Here is a 25,788-nt window from a genome sequence, read left to right on the forward strand (position 1 = left end):
TTAATATTTATTTTTTAGTTCTCGGCGGACACAACATCTTTGTTGGTATGTGGTGCTGAGGATCAAACCCGGGCCGCACGCACGCCGGGCGAGCGCGCTATCGCTGAGCCACATCCCCAGCCCCAATACTACTACATTTTTTGGGGGGGGTACTTAACCACTGAACCACATCCCCAGCTCTATTTATTTATTATTTTAATACTTTTATTGCTTGAGTACATATACACATTTATGCCATCAGGGCAGATGCTGTGGATGACTCATATTTCCAATTTAGGGGAAGAACCTGCTTGGTCTTATAATATCGAGCCTATCAGTGAATTTGGCTCTATCAGAATTAGGTGGAATTTAGCATTCTTATTCTTTCTGTTCCTCTCAAGATGCTTTTGAACAGCAACTGCTTTCTTAATTACATGGTAGAGATCCTCAGGAACATCAGGAGCAAGTCCTTTGGATTTAATGATTCTCAAAGATTTTATTGCCAGTCACAAAACGTACTTGTGTAACACTCATGTTTGTGAGTCCCTCAGAATCTCCTCGATTTATGGGGGAGTCAGACCCTTCTTGGACAGTTTGTAAATCTGCTCCTTCACATCATTAGATGGCAACCTCAATCAGGTGGGGGTGCTGGGGTGAAAGGGCAGAGCTGACTGGGACAGCATGCATGCATGCTGGGAGCATCCTGGAGCATACAGACTACCCATGATGGCAGCAGTCAGGCAGCAAAAAACCTAATTTTTTATTTTGAGACAGGGTTTCACTAAGTTGTTTAGGGCCTTACTAACTTACTGTGGCTGGCTTTGAACTTTTTTTTTTTTAAAGAGAGAATTATTTATTTATTTATTTATTTATTTATTTTTTTTTTTAGTTTTTGGCGGACACAACATCTTTGTTTGTATATGGTGCTGAGGATTGAACCCCTGGGCAGCATGCATGCCAGGCGAGGGCGCTACTGCTTGGGCAGCCCTGGCTTTGAACTCTTGATCCTACTGCCTCAGCCTGCCAAACTACTTGGATTAGTGCTTCTACCATTGACGGTGGTGCCAATCACTTAGGGATTTTACTGAAGTACATATTCTGTTTAATAGGTTGGAATGGGTACTGGGATTCTGCCTTGTTCCCAGGTGGTACCCATCCTGTTGTGTGTCCTTTTACCCTCTTTCTTTGCTCAGAAAGTAAGCACTTAACTACTTTAACTGACCTGAATTTGATAAAATGTATTTATTAGGTTATTAGATTTATGAAGGAAGAATTTCAAGGCATTATTGGTGGGTTGAAAATTCTGGACTATCGATTTTATTAATCAAATTTTGACTGAGCACTTCTTTGTGCTAGAAACTAGTCCTACAAATCAGGGATAAGTGATGGTCAAGACAGATATGAGTCTCACAAGTGCTCGTGAGACTCATATCTGTCTCACCTTGTGTTCCAGGGAGGTGGAGATGGTGGCAATAGAAAGAGGCAGACAGAGACAGGGAGGGAGAGAATAAATAATGGTTTTAGGTGTGGGGGAAAATTTGGGCTAAATATAAAGCAAGTTTGGTGTGACCTGGACAGCATTTCTGAGGTTACATTTGAACTGAGACTTGAATATGAGAGCTATCTAGACAGGAACTTGCAAGATCAATGCCCTCCTCGATTGACTCCTTCATTCTAGGCGGAGTCTTAAAATATGTGGGTTTTTTTAAAGAATCACCTTGGAAACCTTATTAAAAATGCAGTTCTGACACAAAGCTAGGCTATTTCAAAATCAGCCAGATTTCACATTTTTTTAAAAAATATTTATTTTTAGTTTTAGGTGGACTCTATTTTATTTTTACGTGATGCCAAAGATCGAACCCAGTGCCTCACACATGCTAGGGGAGTGCACTGCTTGAGCCACATCCCCAGCCCAGATTTCACATTTTTTAAAAGACAATTGTTAATGATGTTCTATAATCCAGATAGAATCATTTAGAATCATTTAACATCAGGTACAATTTAAAATTTTTTTTTTTTTTTTTGTACTGAGAATTGAACTCAGAGGTATTTTACCACTGAGCTACAGTTCCTTCTCAGTTCCTCCCTCCTAACCCCAGACACAGGGTCTCCCTGAGTTGCTGAGGCTTTTGCTAAATTGTTGAGACTGGCTTAGCCTCCTGAGTCACTGGAATTACCGGTGTGTGCACTGTGCCCTGCCCAATTTAAGCTTTTTTATTTATTTATATGCGATGCTGAGAATTGAACCCATTACCCTGATCTTTAGATAATGATAATTATTCTTTAAAGAAAACTAAACTACATCCCCAGCCATTTTTAAAATTTTTGTTTTGAGACAGGGTCTCAAAAAATTGCCCAACCTGGCCTCAAACTTGTGATTCATCCTCCTGAGTAATTTGGGATTACAGGTGCACCACTGCACCCAGCTCTTCTCTTGCTTTTTTTATTTGTTAGTTGTAGATGGACATAATACCTTTAATTAATTAATTTTTGAACTTTTTTTTTAGACATTGATGAACCTTTATTTTATTCATTTATTTATATGTGGTGCTGAGAATGGAATCCAGTGCCTCACACATGCAAGGCAAGTGCTCTGAGCAACAGCCTCAGCCCTCTTGGCTTGCTTTTTTGCCCCTGCCTCTAAAATAGCTTTCTCATTTTGTCTCTTTCACAATCTAGACACACTAGTAGAGGTGATCAGTGGGCAAGTGGGCAAGTCCAGTGGCCTTTTCACTTGTTTTATTTTTTCCTTTACTCAATACATACCTAGTGTTGCTATGCTGGAATTCTTCTCCTTTAGCTGTTTCTGTAAACCACAGTTGCAGACTTTGCCTTGTAAGAGATACCCCCCCCCCAACCCAGTTTAGTCTCCAAAAAATAACACCAAATAACATGTTTTGCATACGTGGCATGAATGTAAATCATTGTTTGTTATTCTTGGAAGAGTGATGGAGTCAGGGTGAAAGAGAGACTTCCTAACATTGAAAAGAAATCTGCCCCTGTGGTTTTGGCTTGTTTTTGTTTTTAACCATTTCTAGAACTACAAAGACAGCTCTTAAGATATTTCAGGGCTGCCAGAGTGATTCTTCTAATGTCAAGTTCTCCAAGCCAAACATTTCCTGTTTTTCTAATTATTTTCAGTCAGACATGTTTTATTTTTTAAAATTATATATTTTTAAAAGGTTCTTAACAATCTTAGTTACCCTCCTGGAGAGTTACCTAGTTTACAACTTAAACGGATTTCAAATTTTGTTTGTTTTATTTAATAACTGTAGCATTCCTAGATCTGAGCATTATTTCTGTGAGTGCTCCTAAAGTTCAGGATAATTTTGTAACTTTTGTTGTAGTGTTCACTAAGGAAATGCACTTTTCAAATGAACATCTGTTAAGCCAGGTCCCCTTTATCCTGTATTACAGTCTTGATTTTTTGAATTGAGTTTGCTTTGTTTTTGGTGCTGGGGATGGAATTCAGGACCTTACATGTCCTAGACAAGCACTGTATCACTGAGCTACACTTCCAACACTGTTTTTGGTGGCATTGGGAATCAAACCCAGGGCCCTGCACATGTTAGCAAGCATTCTGCCATTGAACTATAACCTCAGCCCTGAATTTCCCTTTTTGTATTAGTATTCATGCCTGCAAATACATACTGCCTAAACCCTTAAGTTTCTCACTTGAAGAATAACCGCCTTACTATGAATGCATTTGCTCCTTTTCTAATACCTATCTTACTTATCCTAGCCCACTGGTCAGGATTATGACCCACTTTGACAGAGGAGGTAGGTCCCTGAAGCTCAAAGAAGATAAGGAACTTGTTTCAGGTTGTGAACCAGTAAATAGGGGCTGTTAAAACTACTAAGTTTGCTACAACTCTGACTTTATGGAGATGTTGCTCAATGTTGATGAGTCCCTAATCAGTGGGTTAGTTATTCCAGTTCAGTGTTTGATCAGCTGCAAATCTGAATAAGCTTGTCTGGCTGACCTTGTCTGTGGTCACCACTATAGACCTCCCTCCAGGTAAGCATAAATGGCCCATTCTTTTGTACTAAGTAGATGCTATTATTTAGCCCCTTGGGAATCTGCCCAATATACAAGCATGTATTCAAGATTCCCAGGATTCTTTCTCTGTGTTTCCTTCATCTACCAGTCTGGTAACCTCCAAAAAAGAAACAAAGGTGTGGCATGACTTGTTCTTAATGAGCTTTCTAAAATTATTTGTTTCACAACCTAAAATCTGTTATTAGAGGAGACATAACGACTAAACTCTGAATCCAGGAAATAGCGGTTTGAAAAGGAATTTTGTTTGAATTTCTGACAACTTCAGCTTAATCTGAATTAATTTAGAATTTTCAAAATCTACCTACCACTGAGCCTGGAATTTGGGGGATAGTCTTGAATGACTGAGTTGTAGGTATAGAAGGGATAAGATTCATCTAAGGTCAATATTTACTATTTTACATTCAGCTTCTAAAATAGGCTACCATATTTAATGTTTAAATTCAGTTTTTTATAAAGTCCTTTTTCTGAACATTAATTGGGAAGAAAATTGGACTTTTACCTTTCATAGCACCATAATATTTTGGCCTAATACTCAATTATATGTGTATGTTCACCATTAGAATATGAAGAAATTTATTTGGGTGTTACATATGGTTTGTATATTTTTCTATATGTTGTACTTCAGGAAAGTGGAGTTGTTTTTTGTTTTTTGATATTGGGAATTAAATACAGGATATGGCTCTGTGGTTAAACACCCCTGGGTTTTAAATTGTGATCCTCCTGCCTCAGCTTCCTGAATTGCTGGGATTACAGGTGTGCAGCATCATACCCTGCTATTGTTATGGATTCTAAAAAACAGTGCTTAAAGAATTTGAATTGATTTGTTCTTCCCAATAAAGTCATGTACAATTGCACATACTTTATTTGAAAAGGAAAAAATATTACACTTTAATATACTCAGAGTATAGATCTTGCTCAAGTGTCATTTGAGGATAATGCCTTAGAAAATTCATTTGATCTGATACTTATTATTTTCAATCTTGAAAGCACAAGAAGCTTTGCAGGTAAAAATGTCCATGGTCCAATCTGACTCATTAAACCTTCAACAAATATTAGTCATGTTTTAATCAATGAAACAGGCAAAAATTCCTGCTCATGGAATTTACCTCTGGTGGATCTCAGAATTCCCTATTCCGTAATTACTGGTGTCCCCTGGAAATAACTTTTTTTTTTTTTTGGTAGCTGGGATTGAACCCAGGGATGTTTAAGCACATATCCTCAGTCCTCCCTGTCCTTTTTAAAATGTTTTATTTAGAGACAGGGTCTCACTAAGTTTCTTAGGGCCTCATTAAGTTGCTGAGGCTGGCTTTGAACTTACAATCCTCCTGCCTCAGCCTCCCCAAATCACTGGGATTACAGGTCTGAGTCACAGTGTCCTGCCTCCTGGAAAGAATTTATTGCTGTTATATTAAGGAATATAACTTACTGCTTATACCTGAGAGGCATGAAGTGCTATAGCTAACTGTGCTGTATACCTTCTGGGGTTTGCAGCACTGGATTTTCTAAAAGAAACCTCAAGCTTTTTGGATTTGGGGATTGTGTGTTTACCTCATCACATTAAGGTAAGAGTAGCTAGTCTTTCCAGGACAGCTCTTAGTGCCCATGGATTCACCTGGGACCTAGGCAGAAGATATCTAGTCTTACTGCCTCATGGACATACTACCAATTGTCTACACCACCCAAAAGTTAGCATATCACAAATGGAACTCATTTTTAAATGCTGTGGTAGTGGAAAGCTCATGACATTTTGTGGGTTCAAGTCACATCTAAATGACTCACTGCCTTCCTCTGGACTTTAGCATAATTACTTCACATCTCTTTCTGACCCTTTCTGCATCTATATGTAAAGTGGCTAGTCAGGGTTGTTTTAAGGGTGAAATGAGAATTTTATGTAGAGTGCCTGGCACATTGGTACTTATGTGATATGTTTGTTTTCTTCCTCTCTTAGCTCCTAAGTCCTTCATTACCTTTCCTGGCTTTGTTATAGCTGGTCCAGGTGCTCCTTTTAACTCTGGCCTCTTTGTTCTAACTTATTCATATCTCCTCTGAAGAGAATCTTGAATGGGCTCCCTATTTCCTACTTGAATGAGGTGGCAAACTCCTATCAGACTTTGACTCCTTTTTCTCACTATAGCCTTATTTTAAGAGGTTAATCATGCTAACATGTTCCCACCTGGTTTCTTCTCTTCTACAAAACCATCCACAGTCATGTCAGTATCTACCCAGGCTTGGTGTCCTTCCTTCTTTCCAGGATCCCATTTTCTGGATCTTTAAGTATTTTATATTTATACCTGTACTGTATCTTATCATGTATTTCAGCCCTGAATAATTCCTGAAGTGATGACTATTTTGTGTGTGTGACTTAAGGAGAACGGTGTCCCAAACTTAACTTTCACAGTCTTCTCTGTATATTTAGGCACTTAATAAATATGTGTTGATTGAGTGAAATTCCTTGCAGATGTTTAGGGATTTGTGCTCTGAGGAGTTTTAGAACAACCTTTCTGCTTTTTTCTTAGAAAAAGACTTTTTTTTTTTTTTTTAATGGTACTGGGGGTTGAATCCAGGGGTGCTCTATCACTGAGCCACATGCGCAGCCCATTTTATTTTATTTTATTTTATTTTTTATATTTTGAGACAGGGTCTAGCTAAGTTGTTTAGGGCCTTGCTAAATTACTAAGGCTGGTCTTGAACTTGAGATTCTCCTGCCTTGGGGCTGGGGATGTGGCTCAAGCGGTAGTGCACTCACCTGCCATGCGTGCGACCCGGGTTCGATCCTCAGCACCACATACCAACAAAGATGTTGTGTCCGCCGAGAACTAAAAATAAATATTAAAAAAAAAATTCTCTCTCTCTCTCTCTCCTCTCTCACTCTCTCTTAAAAAAAAAAAAGAAAGAAAGAAAGAAGAGGGGCTGGGGATGTGGCTCAAGTGGTAGCGCGCTCGCGTGGCATGCCTGGGGCCTGGGTTCGATCCTGAGCACCACATAGCAACAAAAATGTTGTGTCTGCCGAGAACTAAAAAATAAAAAAATAAAAAAATTCTCTCTAAAAAAAAAAAAAAAAAAAAAGATTCTCCTGCCTTAACTTCCTGAGTTGCTGGGATTATAGGCATGCACCACTACACCCAACAAGATGGGGTCTTGATAAATTGATCAGGCTGGCCTCACGCTCTTGAATGGCTGAGATTACAGGCCTGCACTGCCACACCCAGCTAAAGGCAAACTTTTTAATCAATTAGATTATGCTTTAGTTTACACTGAGGGGCTAGACTATGTGTACTTTCATATACATTTGTTTTAATAAGCTTTCAAAAGCAATATGAAATAATTTACTTTTGAGAAATTTTCTTTACAGTTCCTTGTTCTTTGAGGTGACTACTTTAAAAATATTTTCACTTATGCTATAAAAGGCTAATTTATGAAATTTTCATTACTGTAATAGAACTTGGGATTTAAGGATGCTTGTGTCCTTTGGATGTGCAGAGCATAATGCTATGAGGAATACCAGGGCAAATAGTTCTTATACTCAGTGATTACATAGTGTAAAAGTGGCAGTGTAGCATGAATGGTTGCTTGGGGTTGGAGTCAGGTTTTCTTCATGATGCAGGAAAACTAACCTCAATAGTAATGACATTGCCCTATTGTCATTGTTAGATTGGCTGATCTTGGGAGCTACAGGGAATTGCTCATCCTAAAGCAGGTGACCAGTGACATCAGCCATGTCATCCAGGCCTTTTGAAAGTCCGCCTCCTTATAGACCTGATGAATTGTAAGTAAATCATTTTTTAGATTTTTTGTTTTAGTAAGGTCTGACACATGTGAAAAAAAAATGTGTATGTTGAAACTTTGATCTATTAAATGTTCTTTTTTTTTTTGATACCGGGGATTGAACCCAGGGGTGCTTAACCGCTAAACCACATCCCCAGCCCTTTTTATTTTTCATTTTGAGACAAGGTCTCAGTAAGTTGCTTAGGGCCTTGCTAAGTTGCTGAGGCTAGCTTTGAATTTATGATGCTCCTCCTTCAGCCTCCTGAGTCACTGGGATTACTGGAATGCACGACATGTGGATATTAAATGTTCTTAAAAATTAAACAATATGTGCACTTGTATTAAACTATAGGGCTGGGATTGTGGCTCAGAGGGAGAGCGCTTGCCACACATACTTGAGGCACTGGGTTCAATCCTCAGCACCACATTAAAAAAAAATAAAGATATTGTGTCTACCTATAACTAAAAATAAATAAATAAATAAATAAACTGTACCAGGAACACAGAGTGAAAAGTATTTCTCTTTTAATCTTAAGTTCTAGCATGACAGCTTTTCTCTCCAGAAGCAACTACTGTCACCCATTTTTTTCTTCCTCCTTAATTCTTTCTTTCTTTCTTTTTTTGGGGGGTACGGGGGTTGAACCCAGGGGTGCTCTATCACTGAATTTTTAAATTTTGAGAAAAGAGTTTTGCTAAGTTGCCCTTGATGGCCTCAAACTTGTGATCCTCCTGCCTTAGCCTTCTCAGTAGCTGCAATTACAGATGTATACCACCACACCTGGCTCCTAACACCCATTTTTAATGTTTGCCTCAGGATTGTCTAGGTTTATATTTGTGTGTATATTTATTCCTTTTTTTTTACACATGATATGAAACTTCAATATTAACAACTATTTAAATGGCTATTGAGAACCTATTGCAATTTTTAAAAATAACAGATTTATTGAGATATAACTCATGCACCATAGAATTTGCCAATTTAGAATAGACAGCTCACTGGTTTTTAGTATATTCATAAACTTAAACAACAATCACCACAATTAATTTTAGAACATTTTATCATCTTCCAAACCTTCCTGTTAGCTCACACTTTCTGTACCCCAGTCCTATGCAACCACCACCTACTTTTTGTCTCTGTATTTGTCTACTCTGGATATTTCATGTAAATGGAATCATATGATAAATGACCTCTTGTAACTGGCTTCCTCACTTAGCATAATGTTTTCCATATTGTAAACTTTAAAAATGATTCCTGCCTTCATATAAAACAAGTCAATTTGAGGGTTCTCGGGTCCTTGGTCATTTGGGGATTTATCAGTGGATTGTATTTTAAATTTGACATCAAACATGGATAGGAATTTCTTTTTAAAAGTAGTTGTAGCTTTAATTCTGATAACAGGAAAAAACACATTTCTCCTGTACTCTTACAACACAATCATTAGAGAATGCCTGTGTGACCTCTGGTCATCAAAATGTGTGGGGATTGTTCCTCACTAGCATCAGCTGTAGGCACCAGCTGGCTGTTCTCCAATTCAGCTCTGAACCTATCTACCTGGAGATAGCATAGATTACAGATTGAGGGCACAGTCCTAGTATACTGCCTCCCACTTCTGATGTGTCTTAGGCACACTTAATGGCCTATGGTCTGACTGACCTGCTATCAAATGGGGTTCCCACAGCCCCCTCCTTGGGTTTGATTAATTTACTTGAGTGACTCACAGAACTCGGGGAAACCCTTACTCTTACTAGTGAACACCAGATAAACAGATACGTAGGGTGAATTATGGGAGAGGGTATGATGCTTTCACTACCTCTCCAGGCATGTCTCCTTCAGAAACTCCCACATGTTCAGCTTCTGGGAGCTCTCTGAACTCAGTCCTTTTGGATTTTTATGGAGGCTTCATTGTGTGGGCTCAATTGATTAAGTCATTGCCATTGATGATTAGTTTAATCTTCAGCCCCTTTTTCCTTCCCTACTGGTAGGGAGTAGGGCTAAAAAATACAACATACAATTATGCCTCTGTTTTAATGTGACCAGCCCTGACCCTGACAGCTACCTAGGAGCTGTGAGCCATGTGTCATCTCATTAGCATGCAAAAAAACACTTATTATTTTGTAAATTCTAAGGAATTAGGAGTTGTATGCCAGGAAACAAGGAATAGAACCAAATATATATATTTCACAATATCACATGTGGGTTGTTTTCCAGTTCTGCAGACTCCTTAGTGTTACTTGAACATGGTAGGGACACAGTTTTCTGTGATCATGAAGTCCTTAAAATATATTGGAGAAGGGTTGGAGAGTAGCTCAGTGGTGGAATGCTTATCTAGCATGTGTTTGCCTAGCATGTGTGGGGACCTGGGTTTGATCTCAGTACAGTAAGTAAGTAAATAAGTAAGTAAATAAATAAATGTAGGAGGATATTGGAATTGAGTAGTGCTTCATTTACCAAATATTTATTTTGTGTTGCTTTTGCAAACGGTGGTGGACTATAACATACACATGGAAAGAGGCACAGGACATATATATTAGAAGATGAATAAAAACAAGCAAACATCCCTACAGTCATCACCCAGGTCCAGAAACAGAACGCCTCAAATGTTTTCTGGGGTTTTCTCCTTTTCACTTATTAATTCTGAAAATTAATAAAGAAAAATAATAACTTTCTTTATTATTTTACCCCTAATATATGCCAGACAGTTAGTTTAGTTTTACTTATTTTAAAATATCATATGAATATAATAATGCTGTATTCTTTCTTGTTTCTTTCAGCCATTACCTGTAAGATTTGTTTACATAGCTGCATATATTCATAGTTCATTATTTTTTGCATCATAATAGCACTATAGAAATAAAATGCAATAAGCTAGGCATGGTGGTACATGCCTATAGTCCCAGCAACTCAGGAGGCTGAGGCAGGAGGATCCCAAGTTCAAAGCTAGCTTCAGCAATTTAGCAAGGCCCTGAGCAACTTGGCCAGATCCTCAGTGGTTAGGCACCTCTGTATTCAATCCTTGGTACCAGAAAAAAAGTGTGTGTGTGGGAAGATTACTTTTTTTTTTTTTTTAAAGAGAGAGTGAGAGAGGAGAGAGAGAGAGAGAGAGAGAGAGAGAGAATTTTTAACATTTATTTTTTAGTTCTCGGCGGACACAACATCTTTGTTGGTATGTGGTGCTGAGGATCGAACCCGGGCCGCACGCATGCCAGGCGAGCGCGCTACCGCTGAGCCACATCTCCAGCCCGGAAGATTACTTTTAATAATACATTTTCCTTAATCCAGTGTATTTAAAATGTTTAAATAAGTGATTGACATTAAAAAATGATTTAGGAGGGGCTGAGGTTATAGCTCAGTGGTAGAGCGCTGGCCTAGCACATGTGAGGCACTGGGTTTGATTCTCAGCACCACATAAAAACAAATAAAAGTTTGTGTCCATCTATAACTAAAAAAAATTTAAAAAATGATTCATGAGCCATGCATAGTGGCACATGCCTGTAATCCCAGTGACTTGTGGGACTGAGTCAGGAGGATTGCACGTTCAAGGCCAGTCTGGATAGATTAGTGAGATTCTGTCTCAAAATGAAAAACAAGGCTAGGAATTTATTTCAGTTGAATAGCACCCCTGGGTTCAATCCTTGGTAGTGCACACACACATCAAAAGATTCATAGGATACTATACATTCTTCTTTCATACTATGTCTTGGAAATCCACTGTGTATTTTACACATCTAATAGTACTTCTTAGTTTGGACTAGCATTACTCAAGTGCTTGATAGACCCTTGAGGCTAGTAGAGGCCCTATTGGACAGCACAGCTCTGTAGGATTCCATCATATGGAAATATCACAATTTATTCATTCCACTGTAGGTGAACATTTGGGCTTTTTCCAGTTTGGGTTTACCATAAGCAGTGCTACTGTGAACTTTTATACTGTTTGTGAAAGTGTAATCAGTACAGTCACTTTGGAAAACAGTTTGACATTGTCTAGTCAAGTTAAAAATGCACAAAGATGTATTCCTGGATATATGCCATAGAAAAATAAGTGATTTTTGTACCAGAATACATATTCAAGGATGTTCAGAGCTATACTGTTCACAATACCCCACACAGAAACAATCCAAATGTCTAAGTAGAATGGATTATAGAATTTTTCTCCTGGCATTTTCAAAGACCCAACTTATCAGTGCCCCTCTCTAGTTTTGCCATATCATTTTTGTTCTCATTCCCATATACTCAGATTTTTTTCAAATTATCATGGTTAGCAGCAGCTGGTAGGAAGATGTCTTACTTTGGGGAGTAGAAGATGGTTTGTGGGGATGGTTAAAACCAAAAGAGGCTGACATCAGTGTCGAATTGAGTTTTGCCTCCCAGGCTTATAGTTCTTAAGATTCAGTGTAGCCACACTTTAGTGTGTCTGTCACAGTGAGCCTATTTATGGTTAAATTACTGGGATGTCCAGAGTATTTTGTGTAAAGAGAGATTCTAGATCCTCTTAGGCATTACTCTGATGAGCTCTCACTGCATAGTTACTTTGCTTTGTGACCCTTGCCATAACTATAGATGTATAGTGATTTGCTCAATGTCTTACTCTCTTGACACACTGAACTATGGAGTGAGAGTATCCTGTTCAGTTTTGTGACTCCATTGCCCAGAACAGTGCCCAGCACAAGTCAGCCTGACAGCTCCAGTAAACAGTTGTTAACTGAATGAAAGAATGAATGTGTTTTCTTTTTTCTCTTTTCTTTTCTTTTTTTTTTTTTTAGAGAGAGAGAGAGAATTTTTTAATATTTATTTTATTTTTTGGCAGACACAACATCTTTGTTTTGTTTGTATGTGGTGCTGAGGATCGAACCCGGGCCGCACGCATGCCAGGCGAGCGTGCTACCGCTTGAGCCACATCCCCAGCCCCTGAATGTGTTTTCTTAACTAGGAGAATGAGGCTGCCAGGAACTACCCAGAATAGGCCAGTGTAGTTGTTATGTTCGATTGCACCTGTCCTGTGCCACACAGGCAAAAAGGTTGATATCATTGTTCTAAAAGTGTCTGGGTCTCAACCCTAGGGATTACAATTTATGGTGTGTACCATCTGAGATGTTTTTTTTTTCCTTCAATGCTGGGTATTGAACTCAGTGCCTTGAACTTGCTAGGCAAGTGCTCTAGTATATGAGAATGAGAACAAAAATGATTGAGTTACATCCCCTGCCCATCATCTGAGAGTTTTATATTTTCTAGGTGATCCTAAGATGGAGCAAATTTTGAGATCCTCTGCTCTGTAGTATATACAGAGTAGTCATTCTCCAGGTATGTTTCCAAGGCTGGTAACATCTGTACCAGCTGGAAACTTGTTTTATCTCAGAACTGCAGAATTAGTAACTCAGGCTAGAACCAAGAATCTTTTAACTGGGCCTGCGGTTATAGCTCAGAGTGCTTGCATAGCATGTATGAGTAACTAGGTTTGATCCTCAGCACCACATCAGAATAAATAAATAAAGATATTGTGTTCAATTACAACTGGAAAAAAAAATCTTTTAACAATCCTTTTCAGCTGATTCAGTGGGCCATAATAATAGTTTCATTTACCAATGGTTTGTTTAAAATTATTCCAAGTGCTTTGTATATTCTTTGTGCTTACACTAAAAAGTGCTAACATAAAGTTCTTTTCATATGTATTTCAGTAAACCGAATCATTATGCACCAAGCAATGACATATATGGTGGAGAAATGCATGTTCGACCAATGCTCTCTCAGCCTGCGTATTCTTTTTACCCAGAAGATGAAATTCTTCACTTCTACAAATGGACATCTCCTCCAGGAGTGATTCGTATTCTGTCTATGCTCATTATTGTGATGTGTATTGCTATATTTGCCTGTGTTGCCTCCACACTTGCCTGGGACAGAGGCTATGGAACTGGCTTACTAGGAGGTGGTTTTGGCTACCCTTATGGAGGAAGTAGCTTTGGTGGCTACGGAGGCAGCTATGGCTATGGTTATGGCTACGGTTATGGCTATGGAGGAGGCTATACGGATCCAAGAGCGGCCAAGGGCTTCCTGTTGGCCATGGCTGCCTTTTGTTTCATTGCCTCATTGGCAATATTTGTTACCAGTGTTATAAGATCTGAAATATCCAGAACAAGAGGATATTACTTGACTGTGATAATAGTGAGTGCTATCCTAGGTATCCTGGTGTTTATTGCCACAATTGTCTATATAATGGGAGTCAACCCAACTGCCCAGGCTTCTGGATCTTTATATAGTTCACAAATATATGCCCTCTGCAACCAGTTCTATACACCTGCAGTTACTGGAGTCTATGTGGATCAGTATTTGTATCACTACTGTGTGGTGGATCCCCAGGAGGTATGAATAATGTTTTGTTTGTCCCTATCCACTTGGGTCAAAGGGCTTCAACTTGAAATATGTAATAGAGTCACTTTGGGAATGTTTTAAAAATATTGACTTTGGTCAGGTGTGGTAGTGCATGCCTGTAATCCCAGCAACTTTAGGACTGAGGCAGGAGGATCACAAATTGGAGGCCAGCCATAGCAACTTAGTGAGACCCTCAGCAGCTTAGCAAGACCTTGTCTCAAAATGAAAAATGAAAAAGATTGGGGATGTAGCTCAGTGGTAAAGCGGCCCTGAGTTCAATCCCCAGTACCTGCCCTTCCCCGCCCCCAAAACAATTGATGCCAAGGCTCTTCTTCTAATTATATCAGAATGTGGTGGAAATACTGGGTGTCATTATTAATATATAGTTAAGATACTGTATAACTCTATCCATTTGAAGAACAGTTCACTGGTTTGTAGTCTATTCAGAGGATTGTGCAACTATTGCCACAGTCAATTTTAGAATAATTTCACTATCTCAAAAAGAGTTCCTGGGGTTGTGTTGTAGAGCACTTGCCTAGCATGCTTGAGGCACTGGGTTTGATCCTCAGCACCACATAAAAATAAAATATTGTGTCCACTTATAACTAAAAAATAAATAAATAAAAGTCCCTAGTACCCAAGAGCAGTTAGTTTTCAGTTTTCTAACCTTTCTGGTCAATCACTAATTCTGATTTGTCTATTTTCTGTGTATTTAATATATTCTCACAATATGTGGTCTTTTGTGATTGACTTCTTTCACTTAGCATGATGTCTTAAAAGTTTGCCTTGTTTTTAGCATGTATGAGTCTTACATTACCTTTTATTGTAATCCAGTATATGTACATGTCACATTCTGTTTATCCTTTGTTGATAATCATTCAGGCTTTTTTCTCACTGGCTGATACAAATAATGTTTTGAATGTTGGTGTTCAAGTTTTGATGTGACCTGTATTTGAATATCTCTTGGGTTGGATGTAAATCTAAGGGTAGAATTAGTAAGTCACATGATGATTCTGTTTAACCTATTGAGGAACTACCAGATTTTTCCAAAGAGGTGGCATCATTTTATTTTCACACCAGAAAGGTGTAAGGGTTCAGATTTCTCCATTTTCTTACCAACCCTTGTTATTGTCAGTCTGTCTGATTATAGCCCATACTAATAGGTGTCCTTGTGGTTTTCATTGATAGCTAAGTTGTTGAGTATCTTTTCATGTACTTATTGGCCATTTCTTTATGATCTTTGGAGATATGGCTATTCAGAATATTTACTCATTTTTAAATTTGACTTTTTTTGAAGTTGAACGCTGGGCCTCACTCATGCTACACAAAAACTTTGCCACTGAACTACATCCCCAGCCCAAATTGGACTTCTAAAAATTCTTATATATTTGGATGTGTCTCTTATATCCACATGTAAATATTATCTCATTTTGTTATTCTTTTTCCATTTTCTTTTTTGTGTCTTTTGCATAATAGTTTTTGTTTTTGTTTTGTGGTACTGGGGATTAAACCCAGGGCCTTGTGCATGCTAGGCAAGTGTTCTGCCATAAGGCTACATCCTCAAGCCCAAGTTTTCAGTTTTAATGAGGTTTAATTTATTCAGTTTTTTTTCTATTGCTTGTGCTTTTGATGTTATATCTGAGAATATTTGCCTAATTCAAGATCACAAAAACTTCTGTGTTTTCAGAGTTGTATAATTAACTCTTATAATTAGGGCTGTGATCCATTTTGAGTTAATGATGTAAAGAAAGGATTCAAAATTCTTTGCATATAACTATCCAGTTTTCATAGTATTTATTTAAAGTACTGTTTCTTCATTAAATTTTATTCATGAATTGTCAAAAAAAAAAAAAAGAATTTATCCTATGATCTGGGGATATAGATCAGTGGTATAGTTTGCCAAGATGGCACAAGGCCCTTACTTCCATCCCTAGCACCGAAAAACAAACAAACAAACCTTGTAGATGTGAACATTTATTTCTGGAGTCTTAGTTGATTTGGTTCATCTATATGTCTATCCTTATGCCACTACCACACTGCTTTGATTACTTTATCATTAATTTTATAGTAAGTTTTGAAATCATGAAGTGGGAGTACCAGACTTTATTTTTTAAGATTGTTTTGGCTAGATTCTGGGTTCCTCTCACATTCCCATATGAATTTTTAGGACCAGTCTCTATCAGTTTCTGCAAAAAATTCTGCTAGGATTTGGAAGAGTTGTGTTGAATTTGTAGATTGATCATTGGGAATTTTGTCATCTTTATAATGATAAGTCTTCCAGTTCATGAACATAGAATGTCTCTCCGTTTACGTAAATTCCCTTCAGTTTTTTTTTAAATGTTTTGTAGTTTTCAGAGTCTCTCTAGATCAAATTTACAGGTGAGGTTGAGAACCCTGCTGTTCAGTAACAATGAATCATCCTAATTATATTAGCATCTGAAATATTTCCCCGAGTTACTCATCTCTTGTTTCTGTTTTCTTTTTTTCCTCCTTACACTATCTTAGGAATTCCCATTCTTTTACCTGAATGAGTCATTCTTTTAGGGTTAGACTTTCTCCAGAAACTGTCTATCTTTATTTTGAAGACTGAATATTTTCTCTGCAAATATAGTATTTCTGAATGTTTGTTGCTGCCATTCAGACCTAGCTCTGGAATTGGTACTCCTGTCTTATCACATTCCCATCCCTTTATTTGAAACCTATATTCTTTGTAAAAGGATGTCAGATGGGTAGCTGAAAGGTGAGCCTCTATTACCCTTTAGTAGATAACCAGGACAGAGACTTGGTACCTGCCTGAACCTCAAGTGGCTCCCAGTCCAGCACACCGCTTAATATAGTTATCAGATACAGAAAGAACCATCCAGAATACGAAGTTTTTTGTCACAAGGCCCTTTCTAGTACGTATATGAGACTCTGAAAACAGGAATCTGTCAGACGTAAGGAACCTTTAATTCAAGGCTCAAATTTATGGTTTGATTAGATTCATGTCTTTTTGGTACTGGGAATTGAACCCAGGGGCGTTTAAATACTGAACCACATCCCCAGCCCTTATATTTTTTATTTTGAGACAGGGTCTCGCTGAGTTGCTTAGGGCCTTCCTAAATTGCTGAGGCTGGCTTTGAACTCTCAATCTTCCTGCCTCAACTTCTTGAGTAGCTGGGATTACAGGTGTGTGCCACTGCGCTTGGCAGGATCCATGTCTTGATCATTTATGGTTATACAGATCCTCTATGCACTAAAATTTACATTCTGTGTAAAAATGTTTGCCAAACATGTGTTATGAACAGGATTGTAAGCACAATTGGGTACTTAAAGCTACTTTTGAGATTAGCATTTTCCAGCCCTTTAGAAGTATATTTGTAATTCCTTTTACTGGCCATTCTCAAAACTGTCTATAAAAACACATTCCCGGGGATGGGGCTGGGGCTCAGCGGTGGAGCGCTTGCCTAGCATGTGCGAGGTGCTGGGTTCAATCCTCAGCACCACATAAAAATAAATAAATAAAGGTATTGTGTCCGACTACAACTAAAAAGAAATTTAAAAACAACAACAACAAAACATTTCCTACATGGGCAATCTTTAGAACTAGTTTTCTACAGCTCTAAACTAGGGTGATGAGAATACCTAGCTTTAAGCCATTTTGTCCATTGTCCCAGATGTTAAACACCTACAAAAATTTAAGTATAAATATAATTAATCATATTAATTAATATTAAGCATAAGAACTATAATAGAATAATGTTAATATATAAATTGTAATTAATTTTAATCTGATTAATTAATGTAATAATATGTATCAGCTTTAGATTATGATTTCCAACTTATTTCAATGCACCTGTGTCAATTTTGTTAAAACTGTCACTGAATTGAAAGCTTGGGACTGAATGGGTTAAGTACATTCTGAGGATTTTGTCAAGCAGTGCATGCGCATGCTTTACCAGCCTTAGCCTAGTGGGTGTGGGTTAGTTTTGCTTCAGCATTGTATCCATTAAGCCATAAATATTTAGTAGGTCCTAGGGTAGATAAGGATTTTAACTTGTAGAGGGCAGATTGTAATTAATTAAGCAATAAAAATTAATCTGCAATGTCTTCAAATCCCTTTTTAGGCTATTGCCATTGTGCTAGGATTCATGATTATTGTGGCTTTTGCTTTAATAATTTTCTTTGCTGTGAAAACTCGAAGAAAGATGGACCGGTATGACAAGTCCAATATTTTGTGGGACAAAGAACACATTTATGAGGAGCAGCCACCCAATGTGGAAGAATGGGTAAGTGTAAAGGAAAAAAACAAAACAAAACTTTGAATCTTTTATTAACCCCCAGGTTTCTGACTCTAAATTTTGGGTATTTGGTTAAACTGTGTGCTTAGAATTGTTGTCTGTGTATATTGCAAAAGTTGTTGCTTTTCATTTTACTTGGAACTGTGAAAGGATGGGTTAAATGGCAACTGTTTTACTAGAAGGTAAAAATCAGCTGGGTGCAGTGGCCCATGTTTGTAATCCCAGCAGCTCTGCAGGCTAAGATAGGATCTCTCAAAGCCAGCCTCAGCAACATTGAGACACTAAGCAACTCAGTGAGACCTTGTCTTTAATAAAATACAAAATTGGGCTGGGAATGGGCTCAGTGGTTGAGTACCCCTGAGTTCAATCCCTGGTACCCTACTTCTCCCCTCTCCCCCCAAAAAGGTTTTCATTTTCAAGGAACAGGTCTAGTATCTGAAAAGAAGTGACTTCTAAAGAAATCATGTAGAAAGAGCTTGATCTTTGCAAAAGAAAAACAATGTCTTCCTCCTACCCCCTTTTTGTTTCTCTGCCTTTCACTTTGAAGGAAATAATATCACCCTGGGTGCTGTCTTGAGTCAAGATTGGCAAGGGTGTTTTGGAATAGTAGCAGTTGGCTACTACCACACCTGGGGTGGAACCCCACATGCTAGGCAAGTGCCCCACTACTGAGCTGCATCTCCAGTCCAGTTGGGAGGATTTTAAACTTTCTACATGAATAGAAGCATGACAAACCACAGTGACTAATTCTATACTGATAGTTATCTATGAAATACTTCTGTTCCACAAAGAGAGATTAAAGACTTGTTTTTTGTTTTATTTTGTTTGGAGATTGAACCCAGGGCCTTGAACATGCTAGGCAAGTGAACTACCACTGAGCTGTACTGCTGGCCCTGTTTTTTTTTTCTTTCTTTTAGTTTTACTGGTGAATTCTACCATTTATTTAATTAAAAATTAACAGTTATTCGTAAACTCTTCCAAAATGGAAAGAAGGTAACACTTTACACTTCATTCTATGAAGTCACTGTTACCCATAGCCAGATTAAGGCAGTACAAGAAATTACATACCAGTTCAGTCCTAATAGATACAGATGCAAACATTCCTGACAAAATCTTTGCAAATTAGAAAGGGTTTATATAACATGCTGCCAGCCCTATTTTAAAGTTTTATTTTCAGACAGGGGCTTGCTAAGTTGCCCAGTCTGACCTGGAACTTGACGTTCTCCGGTGTAGGTGGTATTTCAGGCATGTCCTACTGGTGTTCTAGTTTTAGTATATACTAGTAATCCTACCAGCTTTACTGAAAGCCCAGAAAGTCCCTTGGTCCAAAAGTATCTGCCAAATGAGTAACTGAACTATTTAATGAAGGAGCCTAAACAAAATAAAACAAAAAGCAAATAAAACAAAAAATAAAGCAAAAAACAGGAAAGCCAGATGAGTGTGGCATGTGTTTGCCACCTGGATGAAGGTCTGTGTCCAGGAAAGCCCTCCTTCATTCCCCTTTTAAGGGTGAAGTGTGAGGTTGAGTTTTCTTGCCATCTTTTGTTTCAGACAAGGCCATCTATAGATGGAATAGGACAGTCTGATGTGAACTATGAAGTAAGTGTTTCACTCAGAGTTTCTGGGTGTGTCTATTTTCACTGGCTGTTGTATTTGTTTACTTAAGGTTTCGAGAGAGACAAAAAAAAAAAAAAAAATCCCGACTCAAGGGAGACCAGTGCCAGTAATATTAGAGTCCCAGTGAACTTTGTCCTCTCACCTGAGCTTACTGTCATGAAACTTTAATTAGTTCTATCTGCTTTTGATAATGTGGCAAAAGATAGCTGTAGTAACTCATGGCGATGATAATGACAAACTGAAGAAAATGGCTCTTAAAAAGACATTATTTTCGGGCTGGGATTGTGGCTCAGCAGTATGTGAGCTAGCATGTGTGAGAAACTGGGTTCGATCCTCAGTACCACAAAAAAATAAGTAAGTAAGTAAGTAAATAAATAAATAAAAGGTAGTATGTCCACACTACAACTAAAAAAAAATTTTTTTTTTAAAAGGCATTATTTTCAAGCTGGGAATGGTTAACATACCTGTAATCCCATGACTCTGGAGGCTGAGACAGGAGGATTGCAGTTTGAGGCGAGCATGCAGCATTTTAGAGAGACCTGGTCTTGGGAGTAGGGGGTGTGGAAGGACTCAGGTATGTAGCTCAGTGGTAGAGCATCTCTGGGTTAATTCCTGGTGCCACACAAGAAAGAAAGAAAGATAGCAAGAGAGAGGTGGCAGGAGGGAGGGAGGTAGGAAGGAAGGGAAGAAGGAAGGAAGGAAATTATTTTTGAGGAGATAGTGTTTTTATTTTTAATTTAATCTAGTTATTTTTTTGTGTGTGTGGCACTGAGGATGGAACCTAGTACTTCACACATGCTAGGCAAGTGTTCTACCACTGATCCACAACCCTAGCCTGAGATAATGTTGACCTTGATTTAAACAGTGTCCTTGTAATGAAATATCACATATAGTACCCAATAAATATGAATGATTTTTTTTATGTATTACTTAAAATTTTTTTGAAAACAGCATCATTTTTTTTTTTTTCCTTTTTTGGTACCAGGGATTGAAATCAAGGCACTGAACCACTAAGTAACATCCCTAGCCCTTTTAAGATTTTTTTTATTTTTAGACAGGATCTCTCACTGAGTTGCTTAGGGCTTTGCTAAGTTGCTGAGACTGGCCTTGAACTTGTGGTCCTCCTGCTTCAGCCTCCCTAGTTGCTGGGATTACAGGTGTGCACCACCATGCCTGGCTAAGGCATCATTTTTATACAACTTCCTCTGAATTCCTGGAAATTTGATAGTTTATGAGTTGTTTCTTGAAAGCTTCATTGTTCTGTCTGTAACATTTTTTTTTAAACATTTATTTTTTAGTTGTAGTTGGACATAATACCTTTATTTTACTTATTTATTTTTATGTGGAGCTAAGGATCAAACCTAGGGCCTCACACATGCTAGGTGAGTGCTCTACTGCTGAGCTACAACCCCAGTCCTGTAACATGTTTTTCATTTCTTGAAACTTAATAACCTGTTGAAGAACAGATATGTGACTTCCCAAATTTATGTTTTTTGTGATAACCTAATATTAGGCAGATTCTTTATTTTTTCCCTCTTCTTTCAGTTTGCCTTTAGAAACTCTATTTGAAATAATATGATTTGGAGATGTTGTAGCCATCTATTCTCCCCTTGGCTGCCCGAGTTCTTGTTGCTGAACTCAATATCAAAATTCCCCTTCTTTAATTTCAACATCACAGGAGGCCCATTATTTTTTCTTTTTTTTTTACATCCCCCCCCCCCCGCCATTATTCTTAATTTCTCTGCTATTCTACACTTTTCTGCTGAACTTGGTTTCACTGTGGTCATGGGCTGTCCCACTGCAAATGTAACCCTACATCTGAAATCTGTGATCGTGGAGTGCATCAGTGATTTTCTTCTTTTTAGAAATTAGTATCATCAAAATAATCTAGAATTTCTGGGTGTGATGGTGCATGCCTGTCATCCCAGCAACTCAGGAAGCTGAGGCAGGAAGATCACAAGTTCAAGGCCAACCTTAGCAATTTAGAGAGGCCCCAAGAACTTAACAAGATCCTGTCTCAAAAAATAAAAGGGTTGGTGATGTGGCTTATTGGTTAAGTGCCCCTGGGTTCAATCCCTGGTATCCCCCCACCCCCAACCAAAACCAAAAAAATCTAGAATTAACTACTTATGCTGTGTGCAGAGTAAAACTTTGGTTCTAGACATGTGTGAGTGAGGTCCTGAGTACAGTTCCCAGAATACCCCACCCACCCTACACCATGCACACACACACACAAATTTGTGGAATGCTAAGGCAAGAGACTCTTCACATAGTTAATCATGGTTGATTGTTGAGGGAGAAGAAAGAATTAATGGAGAGCTGGGCACAGTAGTGCACACCTATAATCCCAGTGACTAGGGAGGCTGAGGCAGAGGATTGCAAGTTTGAAGCCAGCTTTAGCAATTTAGCAAGGCCCTCTCTCAAAATAAAAAGGATTTAACTTGGGCTGGGGATATAGCTCAGCTGGTGGAGTGCTAGCCTTGCATGCACAAGGCCCTGGGTTCAATCCCCAGCACTACCCCCCAAAAATTTAACTCAGTGGTAAAGTTTAGTCCCCAATACCAAAACAAAAAGAAAAGCTAAAGTAACAAGGAGCTTCTCAGTGTTAGTTTACTCTCTCCTTACAAGTTGGGATAGGTCCAGAAATGTACTACCATATTAAATATTGCCTTTCTTCTGGACTTTTAATGGCTTTAAGATCACATCTCCTTCCCCAGCAAAGACATGTCAAAAGCTGAGATTTCAGAGTTTTAAACAGGTTTTATCCCTTTTGTAATATCTGAGAAAACTTGCAATTTCCTGCCCCAGTGTGCATAACACAATGGTTTCTCTGCAGGGATTTTTAGTTGTTTTCCCCCACTCCCTTTTTTGGGTACTTTGTTTTTGTATAAACAGGCCATGTTTGCACACTGTTTGTTAACCTGGTCTTTTATAGGCACTCATAAATGCCTACCAATTCAGTTGTATTTTAAATCTTCTAAGGTTCTTTTAAAATTATGAATCTTTATTTTTTGTTATGCCCATAAAACCCCAGATCTATTTATTTTCCCCAGATTTAAAAAAATGTGCTTTAGGGGCTGGAGGTGTAGTTCAGTTGTAGAGCTCTGGCTAAGCATGTGTGAAGACCTGGGTTCGATCCCCAATTCCAATAAATATGATTGTAAGTATGGAGGGTTTTTTTGTTTTGTTTTTGTTTTTGTTTGTTTTTGGTGCTGGGGATTGAACCCAGGGCTTCATACATACGAGGCAAGTACTCTACCACTAAGCCACATCCCAGCCCCTAAAATCACAGAATAAAATTAAAAATAAGGGGTTGGGGCTGTAACTCATTGGTAGAGTGCTTGCCCAGTATGTGTGATTCAATCCCCAGGATGGCCTCCCCCCGCCCCCCCGCCTCCCCCCCAAAAGAAAAGAGAAACAAAATATACCAGAATGGTAACTAGAGGGAATAGAATTTTTCTTATACTCCATTATATGATCAAAATTCTGTATACTTGGCCTGGGGATGTGAAATTTATGTTCCTGCGTATTTGCTAGTAGCATTCTATTACAGACATGTATTTGGCCAACCCATGTTGTTGCTTAGTAGGTTTTTTCAGTTTCAGCTATATTGACTAATGGCTTTTGTTGTGGTGGTTTGTAAGAAGTTGTTAGTATAAAAGCAATACTAATTTATTGTGACATAATGCAAATAATATAAGAAAAAAGTGAGGGGAAAAAATGAAAAGTGTTCTCCCTCTTTTTCAGTTTTCTGCTGGGGCCTTTCTTAACGATTTGTATCCTTCTAGATTGTTTCTTTTCTTATAAAATTATTGACTTAATACGTTCTGAGACCTTGTTCTACCAATTCAGTCATTCTGAAAGAAGGTTCTAATTGATGTTGGGTGGTTGCTTCCCCCTACCTCTAACTCTAGGTGTCTAATCACATATACAAATTCAGTACAGTAGAGCAGAGGGGCTCTAGACCAGAGCCAAACTGCCTGGCTTATGATCTACCTTGCCAGTTACTTTTGGGAGACTTGACAAGGTTTTTCATATCTCTGCCTCAGCTTCTTCATCTCTAGAATGTGTTGTTGGAGGTAGATGGGATCTACCTGGTGTCACTATTGTCTGATCTCTATTTTGTAACATCCATAACAGTTTATCCATTCTCCTGTTGATGAACTTTGGGATTACTAAAAACTGCATTGCCAGGCACGTTGCTTGCCTATTATGAGGAGGGTTCTCTGTTTAATCCCCAGCATTGCTAAGTAAATAAATAATTTTTTTCTTTTTGGTACTGGGAATTGAACCTAGGGGATTTAACTACTGAGCCACATCCTCAGTCCTTTTTTAATTTTTTGAGACAGTGTTTTGCTAAGTTGCTTAGGGCCTTGCTAAAATGCGGAGGCTGGCTTTGAACTTGTGATTCTCCTGCCTCAGCCTCCTGAGTTACCATTCATTGTCTTAATTGTATCACGGAGGTGTTTATAACAGCAGAACCCTGGGGCAGGCACAGTGTGCCCCTTGTAGTTCATGCTACTCTAGAAGCTAGGGCAGGAGGATCTCTTGAATGCAGGATGCAGAGGCCAGCCTGGGCAAGATCCCATTTAAAAAAAAGAAAAAAAGTACAAACCCTTTACACTGAGTGATTGTCTAGGTTGTTTTGTTACCAGGCCAAAAACTAAGCTTTGCCTGATTTGTGCATCATGTAGGCAAAGAATAGCCTTCATTTGTAGCTATTAGTTCTTAAAAAGCCTAATGGGATTGTTAATACTCCCTCTTTTTTTCCATTCTTTGTGGATAACACTGTCTTTTTTACCTCTAATGGATGTACTTTTTTTTTTTGTAGTGTTGGGGATTAAATTTAGGGCCTCACATGTGTTAGGCAAGGCTCTAGTACTGAGCTACACTACCAGCTCATTTGTGATATTTTTAACCAAAAAATATGTCAAGGAAGTTTGTTTGGAGAGAGTGCCTAATATAGGGACAATAGCACTGATGCCGATACTTGTTGCAAGCTGATTAAACTCTATGGGTCTCAGTTTCCTTATCCATTATATTAGCCAGTGTTATTCTGTCTGCCTCTCAAGACTAATGTGAGCTGCATCTGAGAAAATGGATACAAACAGTGAAATTATCCTGTCTGTCTGACGGGGATATTGAAAGGAAAATAGCTGACCTTACAAAAAGAATTTTGATGTCACTTTAATGGACATTCTTGCCAGGCACAGTGGCACATGCCTGTAATCCAGTGGCTAAGGAGGCTGAGGCAGGAGGATTGTGAGTTCACAGCCAGCCTTAGCAACTTATCCAGGCCCTAAGCAAATCAGTGAGACCCCATCTCTAAATAAAATATTAAAAAGGACTGGGGATGTGGTTCTGAGGTTAAGCACCTATGGGTTCAATCCCTGGTACCATAAATAAATAAATAGACATTCTTCTAGTTACAGGTGGCAGAAATAGGTGAAAAAGAGGAATTTATGTGCAAGATTTTGAAATCCTAGAAAGAGTTGAAACAACTTAGCCTTAGAAGACAGGGATGGTGACTGTTTCAGGAATAACTAGAATCAAGGACTTAAAGGACCTTGGGATTTGCTTTCTCACCTTGACTTTCTTTCTGCCTGGGTAGTCTTTATTTTCTCTCAGGGAACACAAGCAGGAAGCAGCCAATTAGCACTCTAGAATTTTCATATTGGTGCTTCATCTGACACTGGCCTGGGAAGGGACCTTGAATCATGTGG

The 25,788-nt window shown here is 38.5% G+C and overlaps 1 protein-coding gene and 1 pseudogene across 1 annotated transcript in view; one reads left to right on the top strand and one right to left on the bottom strand.

Annotated features, from left to right (window-relative positions):
• Positions 1-25,788, top strand: part of Ocln (occludin) — a 53,479-nt gene that overhangs the window by 2,542 nt on the left and 25,149 nt on the right. The window contains exons 2-4 of the mRNA XM_026390853.2: positions 7,691-7,805; positions 13,478-14,159; positions 18,275-18,436. Of these exons, the coding sequence (XP_026246638.1) occupies positions 7,756-7,805; positions 13,478-14,159; positions 18,275-18,436 (894 nt within the window). The 5' untranslated portion in view covers positions 7,691-7,755. The remainder of the gene's footprint in view (positions 1-7,690; positions 7,806-13,477; positions 14,160-18,274; positions 18,437-25,788) is intronic.
• On the bottom strand, positions 230-704 carry LOC113184240 (small ribosomal subunit protein uS15 pseudogene; annotated as a pseudogene).

Source organism: Urocitellus parryii, chromosome 1 (genome assembly GCF_045843805.1).
Source record: "Urocitellus parryii isolate mUroPar1 chromosome 1, mUroPar1.hap1, whole genome shotgun sequence".
In the NCBI taxonomy this organism is placed as follows: domain Eukaryota; kingdom Metazoa; phylum Chordata; class Mammalia; order Rodentia; family Sciuridae; genus Urocitellus; species Urocitellus parryii.